The sequence below is a fragment of the Syngnathoides biaculeatus genome, chromosome 16 (genome assembly GCF_019802595.1).
Source record: "Syngnathoides biaculeatus isolate LvHL_M chromosome 16, ASM1980259v1, whole genome shotgun sequence".
In the NCBI taxonomy this organism is placed as follows: Eukaryota; Metazoa; Chordata; class Actinopteri; order Syngnathiformes; family Syngnathidae; genus Syngnathoides; species Syngnathoides biaculeatus.
Genome location: NC_084655.1, coordinates 8,869,481 through 8,882,187, shown reverse-complemented (window position 1 = coordinate 8,882,187; position 12,707 = coordinate 8,869,481). Strand labels below are relative to the sequence as shown.

General features: G+C 42.2%; 2 protein-coding genes across 5 annotated transcripts; both read left to right on the top strand.

Moving 5' to 3' along the window:
* Positions 1-1,737: 1,737 nt before the first annotated feature.
* Positions 1,738-8,937, top strand: LOC133514366 (serine/arginine-rich splicing factor 2-like). 4 transcript variants are annotated; one of them, XR_009798790.1, is made up of 5 exons: positions 1,738-2,346; positions 4,081-4,364; positions 6,524-6,746; positions 6,846-6,942; positions 7,047-8,937. XR_009798790.1 is itself a non-coding variant. In XM_061846013.1 (3 exons), the coding sequence occupies exons 1-2, from the start codon at positions 1,964-1,966 to the stop codon at positions 4,343-4,345; spliced, it is 648 nt and encodes a 215-aa protein (XP_061701997.1). In that variant the 5' UTR covers positions 1,738-1,963; the 3' UTR covers positions 4,346-4,364; positions 6,524-7,022. The 4 variants fall into 4 exon arrangements, 1 of the variants encoding a protein (XP_061701997.1); XR_009798789.1 differs by having other exon boundaries at positions 6,524-6,942; XR_009798791.1 differs by lacking the exon at positions 7,047-8,937 and having other exon boundaries at positions 6,846-7,022.
* Positions 8,938-9,248: 311 nt separating this feature from the next.
* On the top strand, positions 9,249-12,229 carry LOC133514367 (eukaryotic translation initiation factor 1). Its single transcript, XM_061846014.1, has 4 exons — positions 9,249-9,448; positions 10,424-10,587; positions 11,598-11,699; positions 11,782-12,229. The coding sequence occupies exons 1-4, from the start codon at positions 9,418-9,420 to the stop codon at positions 11,824-11,826; spliced, it is 342 nt and encodes a 113-aa protein (XP_061701998.1). The 5' UTR covers positions 9,249-9,417; the 3' UTR covers positions 11,827-12,229.
* The last annotated feature ends 478 nt before the right edge of the window (positions 12,230-12,707 follow it).

Below are 12,707 nucleotides of genomic sequence, written 5' to 3'. Positions count from 1 at the left end.
TGGGACTTCATGCCCCTGGTAGGGTCATCCATGGCAAAAAGGTCCTTGGTGAGGGACCAGACAAAGGACAGCTTCATAAACCCGATGACGAGTACAAAAAAATGGATCTAGGTTTCACTTGCCTGAATGTGGATCACCGAGGCCCCACTCAGGAGCCAGGCCAGGCCACTCGAAGGCAAGTGGCCTGGCATGGTGCCGGGCCTGCACCTATGGTCACCAGCTGTGGGTTGTGACCGAAAGAACAAGATCCAGGTTACAAGCGGCCAGAATTAGTTTCCTTTGAGAGGAGCCAGATGAGGTGGCTGGGGCATCTGATTCAGATGACTCCCGGGCACCTCCCTGGTGAGGTGTTCCAGCCACGTCTCACCGAAAGGAGACCCCGGGGATGACTCAGGAAACGCTCAAGAGACTATGTCTCTCGGCTGGCCTGGGAATGGCTCGAGATCCTGCCGGAAGAGTTGGGTGAAATGGTTGGGGGAAGGGAAGACTGGCCATCCCAGCCAAAGCTTCTGGCCTAGCGACCCGACCTCAGATAAGCGGTACAAGATGGATGGACACTAAAACCACATCATATAAAACTGAAAAGTGGTTAATTTAATAAAATTACAAGTGGTTAGAGTGTTGGCCTCGCTGTTCTGAGGACCGGGATTCAAATCCCATCCCCTTCTGTGTGGAGTTTGCATGTTCTTACGATCCCTGCATGGGTTTTCTCTGGGCACTCCGGTTTCTTCCCACATCCCATAAACATGCATTTAGTTGAGACTCTATTTGCCCTTATGTGTGATTGTGAGTGCGACTGTTGTCTCTCTCTTATGTGCCCTGCGATTGCCTGGCAACCAATTCAAGGTGTACCCCGCCTCCTACCCATTGATAGCTGGGATAGGCTCCAGTAGCTCAGAAAATTGATGGATGGAGGGTTTTAGTGTTGAGCAGGTGAGTGATAGACAGAATGACGGACTTACACTATCTTTCCTCATTTGGAACACAATAATGCCAGTCAGAGGGCATCAGGATAAACTATGGAAAGGACATATTCGTTTTCATTCACAGTATTTGGGTTTTTTAGCCGGCTGTTCTTACTATAAGAGCCCAGTTCCCAGTGTCCGGCAGCCCCGGATGGTTCTTCGGACAGGAATGACGCAGAGTCTGACGAACGAGCTGTGGCGGCAGGCTGCAAGCTGAGCTTCCAGGCGGGTGAGGCCGTTATCCCCAGACGCCAAAGCTAGGTTAAAGGCCTCCGCCGCCGCCGAAGCTCAGCTAACAGCCTCCCCGAACGTCGAACCTTGGCTCGTGTCCCGCCTTCGGTCTGTATGGAAGTATTCCTCCGTCTTCCTGATCAACCGATACTGCTATTTCTTCATCAGATGAGGATAAATACGAGAAATCCACACTGGGCATAAATGGTGTTCCATGTAATGGAGCCTTTGTTGTGGCACAGTACACGTCACATCGGCAGTGCCCCTGAAAATTCGTAATTGTTGAGAAAAAAAATCTTGTCATAAAACTATTAAATGAGGGAGGATTTAAATCACATTGTCAAAATACGGTACATATTACATGACCTATTTGATACACTATTCATCCAAAGCACTGCATTTCCCCTTTAATGCTTGCTTTTGTGTTTGGAAACGTCAAGGCAAAAAAAAAAAAAAAAAGATCATAGGCTGTCCACCCATTCATCTATGCCGCTGCGGACCACAGGTGGCAGTGTTGGCTGAGTGCGTCGGGTTTTGATGCACTACCGGAAAAAGAAGGTGAAGGCGAAGAAGAAAGCCACTCGAGGGCGGCAGAAGCCATTTTGTATCAAGCATTGTTGGGAGGGGAAAAAAAGGGAGAACGTCGTGTTCTAAAAGAATCGTTTAAACCTTTTTGAATATATAATTCCGAACCAAAAGGTGAGTTCGGCGGCGTGCTGTGTGATAACGCTGTTTTTTTTCGAAAGAAGGCGAGCCTCGTCATCATCATGAGTTACGGAAGGCCTCCGCCCGACGTCGACGGCATGACTTCTCTTAAAGTGGACAACCTGACGTATCGAACCACACCGGAGACCCTTCGGCACGTATTCGAGAAATATGGTCGCGTCGGGGACGTGTACATCCCGCGAGACCGCTATTCCAAGGACAGCCGCGGTTTCGCATTCGTCCGCTTCCACGACAAGCGCGACGCAGAGGACGCCATGGATGCGATGGACGGCGCCCTCCTAGACGGACGCGAGCTGCGTGTGCAGATGGCCCGTTATGGACGACCACCGGATTCGCATTACGGAGGTGGCGGGCGTCGAGGAAGCGGCGGCGGAGGAGGGGGGCCGCCCAGGAGGTATGGAGGGTCGAGTCGCCGAAGCAGAAGGTAAGAAAATGGAGCCCGCCGAGACGCTTTGTCTAGGATAGCACGTCGTTGATCCCTCAGAGGAAGACGAGGGAAGTGCTTTTGTGATCACAATTACTTTGATCAAAATATTTGTTTACCGTCGAGTAGTTAAACCGCAAGTGGTCTGAAAAAAAAAAACGACCTACTTGTTTTATTTTCCTTTATAATATTTGGACACAAAGTAGCATTTCTCAATTTCAATTTAAAGATCGTCTGCTTTCTTGGAGGACTACAGTAATTTGCGAATATTTACTCTTGATAAGATTTTTTTTTTAAATAAAGATTTGAACAACTCGAAGTAAAGGTCTCAATAAATAATCAGCCTATATATTTAGATATAGATTATATGATTGATTATATTTGTGATTTATTTTCTTTTAACTGTTGAAAGGGTGATATTGTGAAGATTTGGACAATTCCAAGTGAAACAAGATCTCCATAAACAATCGATTGCCACAAGTAGTTGTTGTAAAATGTGATAATACATTAGCTGCACGTGTACACTTAACTGCAAAAGGAGCAATACATGTACAGTTATGCCCTCTTTTTTTGGAGCGAGGAAAATTATTTGGACCACCGCTATTTTCGGGAGGCAGGGACCCGGCTGGAACGCAGATCGTATAATTGGTGATCATTGAACTGTGTAAATCCAAAGTTAATGGAAGAGGCGAGTGGAATCACTAGTACATGTTACACCGATCTGATCGGTCAGCAGTTTTATGTTGGTTGGCTTTCATGTCATATTTTGGCAATCCAATCAATGACATCATTGATCAGCTTTGCAAACATTTACTCTTACATTACTGCACAATATATCTGAATCCAAAAGCTAATTGATTTAACCCTTTTTTTTGATAGTAATAATGTATTTAAAAAAAATCTTTTAAAGGACTACTGTCAGTCATACGGCTAATAAAGTTAATTAAAAAATCATTGGCAACATAGGACAGACAGCATATCTGAGACAGACAACATAAATGCCCAGATGCAGAATTACAATAAAGTAATTTAATTACTATATTTTCTGGACGACAGCAGCACCAGTTAAAAAAACACTGTGTAGCTCTTCCCCCATACACTAGAACCGCCGAACCATACCCTGCGTACATTGTGAAATACGATATTTGTAGGACATTGTGAATGTTCATTTACGTACCTTGTTTTCAAAAAGTGACTGTAACATAATAGTTAAACGGCTCAAAACATAACAGAAAAGTCTATTTTTATTCCCCCTCCTCCTGTTAACTTAAACCACAGTCATCTTCAGGATCAGAGTTGAAGGACCTCAAAGTGTCTGTTAGACATAATTTCAATCTCTGTCGCTCTCAATGTCCTTTTCATATCGTTTTACATCAAATTAGAAATATGTCGTGGGGGGTGATGTACTTTACAGTTGTAAAATTTTAATTTACACATAATTGTTCACAAAGGACTTTCTGATCTGCATGATGAGTTGCCAATGTGTCAAGCAGCCACAGTGTAGCGCTAACAATGACTGAATGGTGAAATTTCTTTGCCTTCACAAGTATATAAGACCACAATTGGATTAATATTGATAACTGGTAATTTTAAGCATCCAGCTGTAATAATTATGGCAACATTTCCTGTTTAATTTTACCCAAAAAGTTGCACCGCTTTTTCATTCGGAATCAATAAAACTTATTGTGTGTGGGGGGGAAAAAGTGATGATATATTTCAATATTGTTTCCGTAGCCCTCGACCCCGGAGACGCAGCCGCTCTCGCAGCAGGTCCCGCTCTCGCTCCCGAAGCAGATCCCGTTATAGCCGCTCCCGCTCCAGGTCCTACTCCAGATCCAAGTCCCGCTCCCCCAGGAACAAGAAGACCAACGCCAAGTCCAGGTCCCGCTCTCGCTCTAGGTCTGCCAGCCGTTCTGCCTCCCCCCCGAAAAGAGGCTCTGGGTCCAGATCTAACAGCCCACCCAAGTCTCCCGCCAGGAACGGAGGAGACTCTCCCTAGTTTTCAGCAACGAGTTGAGGTATTTATCCTGTATATCTACAAATGAAAGTTATTAACAGGGATCACACCTAAGGGATGTCACGATCCAACTTTTGAGATTTGCTATCGGTCCAGCGCCATAAAAAATTTTCATATTAGATTGAACTGGTTAGAAAATCAAAGATTTTACCACTATTTTGAAAGCAGTCCATTTCATGCTACTCTCCAGCTTTTCTATCTGGACTTTACACCAATCTGATCGGCCTGATTTAGTATTGGGTGATAATTAGCATTTTACAGTGATCAACTTTAATGATAGAATTTGTCATTGATCGTCTCTGCAAAAGACATTTACTCAGCGTCGCCATTGTGTATGGAATACTATAAAGGAGAAATGACAAAATGGCTGCAGCATGTGCTCGAGATAGTGAAAATATTCCGGAAAAAAAAAATATATATATATATATATATATATATATATATATTAGAAAAAAAATCTACCAACATCTGATGTAGGAAATTGGAACCAAAACATCCATTCATCCATTTTCTTAGCTGCTTATCCTCACTAAGGTCGCGGGAGGGCTGAATCCAATCGCAGGGCTTTTGGAGACAGAGAATAGTCTCACAGTCACACCTAGGGGCAATTTAGAGTGTCCAAGAAATCCTTGGGCCATTGTTTTTGGAATGTGGGAGGAAACTAGAGTGGTCGGAGAAAACCCACACGTCCATGGGAAGAACATGCAAACTTCACACAGGCGAGGCTGGGATTACACCCCGATCCTCAGAACTTTTGAGCTCTACAGCTGTTATATTGTGCCACCACCTCAAACTATAGTGGAAAATAAATTACAATTTAAAAAAAAAAAAAAAGTGCTGTGAGCGACGGAGAGTCACAGCATGGCCCAATTTGAGCAAGGTTAGCCAATTTCAAATAACATAATACCAGACAAACTAGTATGGGTTTAAAGAGAATAGTAGTGTAATATATGATGCTCGGCGGCCATTACAGGGACCGGAAATGAATTTCTCTGTTGTAGCAGCAATCTCACTTTAGAAGATGAGCCTATAATTTAACATTACATCAGTATAAGATAAATATCTTTTGAGGAGTCCCACAATGGGGAAATATGTAATTACAGAAGCAATAGTGAATACAGGAAATACTGAAAATACCAAGCAAGAGAGGACTTGGCTGAAAATGCTTCTGCCATTCCACGTGTGGTGCAAAACTGGTGGAAAAACACAAATAGTTCGTTTGACAAGGAATGCATTTTTTAAAATGAGTTTCCTTGGTTTTGTTTTTGGTTTTGGTCAAGAATTTTCATCACAACTAATAAATTCCCCCTCCCTAAAAAAATGTAATTACCCTCACTCCGAAGCTCGTCCAGACTGCCATTTTTTTTTATCCCGGGTTACGGTGTGAGTTAACTGCCACATTCACAGTAATTACATACTTCATTTTCATGTTGTTGACACTGATTCCAAACCCTGGCCTTCGTCCATCTACAGCATGATACAACGGTCACATGTTTCCACCCGTAGATGTGAAGTGGATGTACATTTGTATATTCAATTTGACGCTCTATCTCAATGCTGAGAGCGCACATTCCAATGGCGCTCAAGTTCTCGAACAGCGCGGCTTGCGTTGTGGTTAGGTGGCAGCCATGTTTGGAAGGCCATGAAGTTGCGTGCATCTTAACTAATAACTGATGTGTCAATGTGGCAGCCATTTTTGGGAAAGGTCATAACGTTGTGCGCATCTGTAAGTAATCGTCCTTGTGGAAAACACAGTGGCGTGCACTAGCACGGTTCTGGGTGAGTTTTGCCGCTAAAAATTGGGGTCCACCAATTCGTGGAATGTCAGTCGACTTTTATTCCCAGCCCAAAATTAGTTTTTGTTTTTTGGCATATGACACCTTTATTTTGGAATACAAGTAGTAGTGATGCAATTACAAGTCGCTACTCAATCGTGACTCTCTGTGCGATAGGGATTGGGGATTTAGACGGTAAGTCTGAGCTGTAATATATGAATGTGTTTGAAGCTTGGGTGTAAAAGGAGTTAAACTGGTAAGTCAAGGTACTACTGGTTAAGTATCTTTTTTTTGGCTCAGGTATTCAATTTATCATTAAATTTACTCTCATTGGTGTTTAACTCAAGTCAAGTAGTGCTAATCTTCTGACTTGTTCTCTTTTCAGGCGAAACAGATGATGTGGTTCCCGGATAAGAAGTTGCTTGATCCTGATGGTTGTCCTCATGACTTCTGCGTCTTTTTTTTTTTTTTTTTTGGCTTCTTCTTTTTGAATTTCAAGTTCACCCCTTCGCTGTAGCGATTGGGCCAATGTTGCCAGGAACGTTTACTGTTCTGAGGTTTCTAGCAGTGTGTCCACTTCCTGTCCTTTCAGGACTCCGAAGCATTCAGTTAGTGTGATTTAATACATTAAAAGCTTAATATGTTATCGTCGGCTGTTAACGTCAGGAGCTTTTTTTATTTTCAATATTCTGTCTTTTGTGCACTAGGCGCAGTTGTGTAGCAGTTGTTGGTAAGCCGCTAAGGTGTTGCTGTGTGTTGCTGGTGTTGCTGTGCCCACAACGCTGCAGTATTCTTCCCTCAGCGGTACGCTCACAACAGTGCCCCTCTTGCACAATCAACTTTTGTTTTCATGTGACTTTCATTAAAGATTTTCTCAAAATTGTCTTTTTCTTTATGACATGTTTTAGGTTTTTTACTTGCAGCAACTGGAGCTGTGCAGCGGCAACCTGGAAGCGCTGCAGAGCCTTTTTGGTCAACTTAAACTGTTGTATTTCACACAAGCTTAAACATCCATCACTTAAAACGTAATGCGCTATTTTAGAAATGAAAATGAGCACTCGAGTATAGAAACGTGTCTACAATATCAACAAAAGGTTGGAGATAGGCCATTTGGGTGACATTTTGGGATACACCTAAAATACACTAACCTTTACAGATGAACTTAATTTGACTAAGGTTTGAGCCCCACACTGCACTTACACCATGCTATCACGAGATGAGCAATAGTTTTCAATGTTTTTGTGTAGTAATTTGATGGCAGACTCAGCCATCCATCCATTTTCTACACCACTTAACCTGTTGAGGGATGCTGGTGCCTTTTCCAGTTGACTTTTGGAAAAAGTTACACCCTGTATTGGTCACCAGTCAATCAGAATCGGGTTTAATGGCCAAGTGTGTAAAAAAAAAAAAAAAAAATTCATTTTTTTCTCCGCCGGTCGGTGCTGCCCTGGTACGACATTCAGGATAAATGAACGAGGAACATTTCTGTTTACGGGAACTGTTCCTTATGAGATGTTCAAGATGTAAAATATATATACATCTTGTATAGAAACATAGAGTGATAACCAATCTTATTCTGACCATCGCTGAGTGGGGCCACTACACTAGGCCTTTGGACCTGACCTAAACAATAGTCTGCATTTACAACCTAACTTGTAATGCTGTATATGATCTATGAAATGTCATTCTCCCCAGGCAACTGCTATAGACAATTTAATGGTTAGAAATGATGGGCAGAAAAGTGGACTATTGCTCACAAATGACGCCTCAGGTTGTCCATCCAGCTGTATCCAAAAAGGTAGTTGTCCTGCCCAAATTCCCTAAAATAAAAGTGCTGTAACTAGAGCCATCATAAATAGTTCAGAGAAGACTGCAAGATGTATTCGCAACTTCTAAAATCGAGACACTGGGAAGTAGACATCCATTGTCCGTTGGGTTTGTGGAAGTTATTCTTAAAGGCATAGTATGTCTCAAGAATTTGGATGGGTAGTTATTTACCCAAATCATGGATACCCTGCAAGTAGCTCTTACTAGATGCCATTGTCAGAATTAAAAGCACACCCGTGCCATTAATCTAAAGGCACGGGTGTGCTTTTGTCCTTTAATGACCGTGTTAACTTTGAATAGCGGGTTTGTTTTATGGACTTCCGTGCTGACATTTAAATTATGACTGGTGTTTCTTGTCCCAAGCATTTAGCGTCAATATTTTTGACTAGAAATTCATATCGCACTCAAAACTTTGGTGATAGAGAAGGCTAAAATCACCCCAACAGCCATTGCTGTTTATTCCGCAAATGCGCTGACCTGGTCGAAAAGTTTTTTGATTTTTTTTTTTTTTTTTGGGGGGGGGGGAGTATCACTTAGGCTCCCCCCTTCCCGATTTACAAAATGTTTTCAAACTTAATACGAACCACATTAGTAAAAAAAATTGAATCCGATGTTAGAGGATGCAGTAAAACTAGAGACATAAGCGAATTTGTCACAAGTTGAAACCCAAATATACTATATAACTCCATAAGGTTTAAAACAACAGCCGTAAAACCCACCCTCATTCTAGATGAGGGAATATTGTGAAACACTTACGAGACAAGTACAGAACTAAGTGACGCTTTGACTTCTCGGTTCGTAGCGAGCAAAAGAAGATTGACGCACTTTCGTGGCAAACAGTTCAATGAAAAATAGCAGGTCTACATCTTTCCATGAAACAATATAAAGGGTAAAGTTCGTTGAAACTTTTAATTTGCTGGTAATCAACAACTTGCCCCAGAAGTTTTTGATTACACCAATGTACTATATAAAAATGAGATTGTGCTTTTAATACTGCCTCCCAGTCAACATAAAATATATCTTATCAATTCAAAGTGTGATATCACTAGTGGCACCTGGGGCCCATCGTGTATACAAAATATATAATGTACCTTACTCCAAAATTTTGGTGTAAGGTACAGTACGTATGTGTATTTTAATAGCAACGTCAGCCTGTGCCTGAAGCGAAATAGGAGCTGATTCGTTCCTCTGATTCGTCAGCTCTCACGCCACGTCACAGGCATGATGACGTAAGGGCGGGCGGGGCTCTAAGCCTTGTTTTTCTTGCCGTCCGCCATCTCAGCGACTCCATTTTGAGACAGCTTGTGTGGCACCACTGAGCCCAAAAGCAAATTTGAACACAGCGTCGTCCTTTCTCTAGGCCCGGAACCCGAGCACGACTCAAAACCCACGTAGCCGACAAACTAACCCTCGCTAACCATTACTATCCGAAAGGAAAGCAAATCTTATCGTATGTCCGCTATTCAGAACCTCCAACCTTATGGTGAGTATTATTTTTTTTCAGCGACAGAAGGGTGGGGGAAGGGTGAGCTAGCATCGCTAATGGTATTTATTTTTTTGACGCATTTAAACCAGCTACTCCCCCTAGAAGATTAGGTTCAGATAGATGCCTATCATTTAGATACTGATGAGTATTAGTAGCCCATAGTTTGTGTTCTGATACTGAATTAGTAGTTTTTGCCGGACAGAGCCAGGTTTACGCGTCCGCCATTTGCCCTACTTTTGGAGGCCGCTGTTAGCGTCCTGGCACTCGTTCCTTCCCCACGATGTGATTAGCATTGGACAAAAACTTAAAACAACAACAAAAAAAAACTTGTCTGAGTGTTCGAAATAACAATGCGGATCTTCTACGTGGCTCAATATTATTTGGGCGCTGAGCAAAAGTGAAAGTGTGTCCGGTGTTGCGAGAAAAATCTACAGCCAGGAAAAAAAATCCCACCAGCAGGCTAATTTAGGGCGATGTCGACCATGGCCTGGGTTTTAGAGTTCGACAGTGAATGAGATTTATTTTTTTTTTTTAACTACGTCAGTACTTGCGTTAAAGACATGAACTACATTTGGACAACTTGGGTGGTAATATCGTTTGTGTTATTATAAGCCGCCATATCTGAACTAACATTCAATGCGGATAGTGAAGCCTATCAAGTCAGTCAGTCCTTCAACATTACACAGCGATAAATGCCGAAATGCTGGCTGATTAAAATTTATATCGTCCCTCTGGTTTTGACAAATTCATACAGAAAGTAGTTAACACAGTACGTGTTGAGACTTAAGTATTCTTTTGCTCTTAGCCTCTTACTTCCCTTGCTGCTTGCCTACGTTGCCCTCTGGTTGCAATAACACATGCTGCGATATAACTTTAGATCCTGGGACTTGTACCATCCTGTAAAGGTCAACTCTTAGTAAAATGATCTTATTGTTTTTCCATTTATATTTTGGTGCTCTTTGTCTCTCTCAGACCCCTTTGCTGATGCAACTAAGGGTGATGACTGCCTCCCAACTGGGAAAGAAGACTACATCCACATAAGAATCCAACAGCGGAACGGCAGGAAGACCCTCACTACTGTCCAGGGCATTGCTGCCGAATATGACAAGAAGAAGCTAGTTAAGGCCTTCAAGAAGGTTTGCTTGCCACTTAGCACACAGTTGTTTGTTTGGGATTAGAATTGATTTATGACAACACCATCCTTACAAGGACCTTAAACACAAAGTATGACCCTAATGGCTTGGAAATAAGCGTAGTGAGTAAATCATCCACAGCAAGACGGTTGTGGTTTTCCACTGAAACATTATGGACGTTTTGAAAGTAATTTTAGTGATGTAGAAGAATTAAAGATTAATCCATCAGTTTTCTGTAACACTTAACCACACTTGGGTTGTGGGTATGCTGCAGCCTATCACAGCTGTCACACTCACCTAAAATCCAATGGGTAATTTAGTCTTCAATTGCCCTACCATGAATGTTTTTACCCTGTGGGAGGAAACCCACACAGGCACGGAGGGAACATGCAAACTCCACAATGATGGGGCAGGAATTTGAACCCTGGTCCTCAGAACTGGGGCAGATATTCTTAACAGTTGTCTACTGTGCCGCAGTTTAATTAAAATGGAATTTATATTTGAATTTGCCTACTCTGAAAAACCACTAACCATTTTACAAAAGTTTACAATTGTAAATGTTCCTTAAATGTTTGGAAAGTTGGAAAAATACTTAAGTTTAAATAACTCAACTGTAGTTGTTGAATGTACTTGAATAGATTTTGAATATTAAATTCACTGAACCTTTTACTTTTCACTAGATGGGCCCATGTGCCACTAGTGATATTTTGAATTTAAAATAGAATATTTTATGTTCACTAGGAGGTAGTATGAAAAGCACAATAACTTTTTTTTTTAATTTTTAGTAACAAAAGTGAACTAATCAGCAATACAGAGGGACAGCTCTAACATGAATAGTGAAGTTCTGTAATTGACCACCATTTGCCACAATTTGGCAGCAAAGCATTCCATGACGTGGTTCAACTCACTTTAACATAGTTCAACTAGTACAAATTGGTTCATTTTTCCTGACTATACGTATGTTTGGTATATAGATGTCAATGTGAGTTGTTTTCTGGCATTTGCTCCAACAGAAGTTTGCTTGCAATGGGACCGTGATCGAGCACCCGGAGTATGGTGAAGTGATCCAACTTCAGGGAGATCAGCGCAAGCATATCTGCCAGTTTCTCATTGATGTAAGTTTCCATAGATTGCCTGTCTTGCTTACTCATGCATTTGACGGTCCAAAGGTCACACTGGACGTCTCTCTTTTTGCAGATTGACCTGGCCAAAGAGGAGCAGCTTAAAGTCCACGGTTTTTAGGCACTACCAGCAGCCTCCCCTCACCTGGAAGACCCATCAGTCCTCTTCCCTGCCTCTCCTATGTGCTGCTGTTGCTTTTCCTTCCTCCCACCAACCCCCCTTGTTTCCCACACGACCTCCTGGTAGCCAAGGTGAACAACCTGTTCTAACATGGGACTGTGTACCACCACCACTGCTGCCCTCTGCCACCTGGGGGCAGACTTGCTGCTGCTGCTGCGTAGACTCACCGAAGTTCCACATGACATCCGGGATGAGTGGTGACCGTCTACGCATGCGCTTCCTTCTTCCCTGGGTTATTTTTTTTTTCCTTTTTAGGTCTTTGTGCCACTATGAGGAGGCACTGTTCATGTAACTTTTTTTGTTTTGTACTTTAAGGTGTTTCAATAAAATGATGCGTCTCCAATGCTTTTGAGTTGTGTTGGGTGGCAGTGTTTACAAAAACTGGCCAGATTTAACAGGTGGAAGGTAGAGATTTCTAGATCAGTGATTATCAGCCAGTGTCCCAGGGCCTATTAGGGTGTTCTGAGCGCTCATCAGAGTGCTGTGGGAAATAAGAACATTTTACGTAATTCCTAAAAGTTATGTTAGGTGTGGGAAATTATAATTGCTTAGAAGTATTTACAGTCATGTATATTTGTGTATTTATGCCAATGAGGCATGGTGACAAATGTTATTAGATGGAGGGAAGTACACACTATTTCCTGTCCACTTTTTATTTTTGTTGGTGTGCTGTGAAATATTTCAATTGTGTAAAATATGTGCCTTAGCTCCATAAAATGTCAGAAAACTGTTCCAAACGAAATAGATTTGCAGCTACTTGCCTTCAGGCTCGTGTTCTGTACAGACGACTTGGATAATTGCTTATGACTAACAGTGGAAAC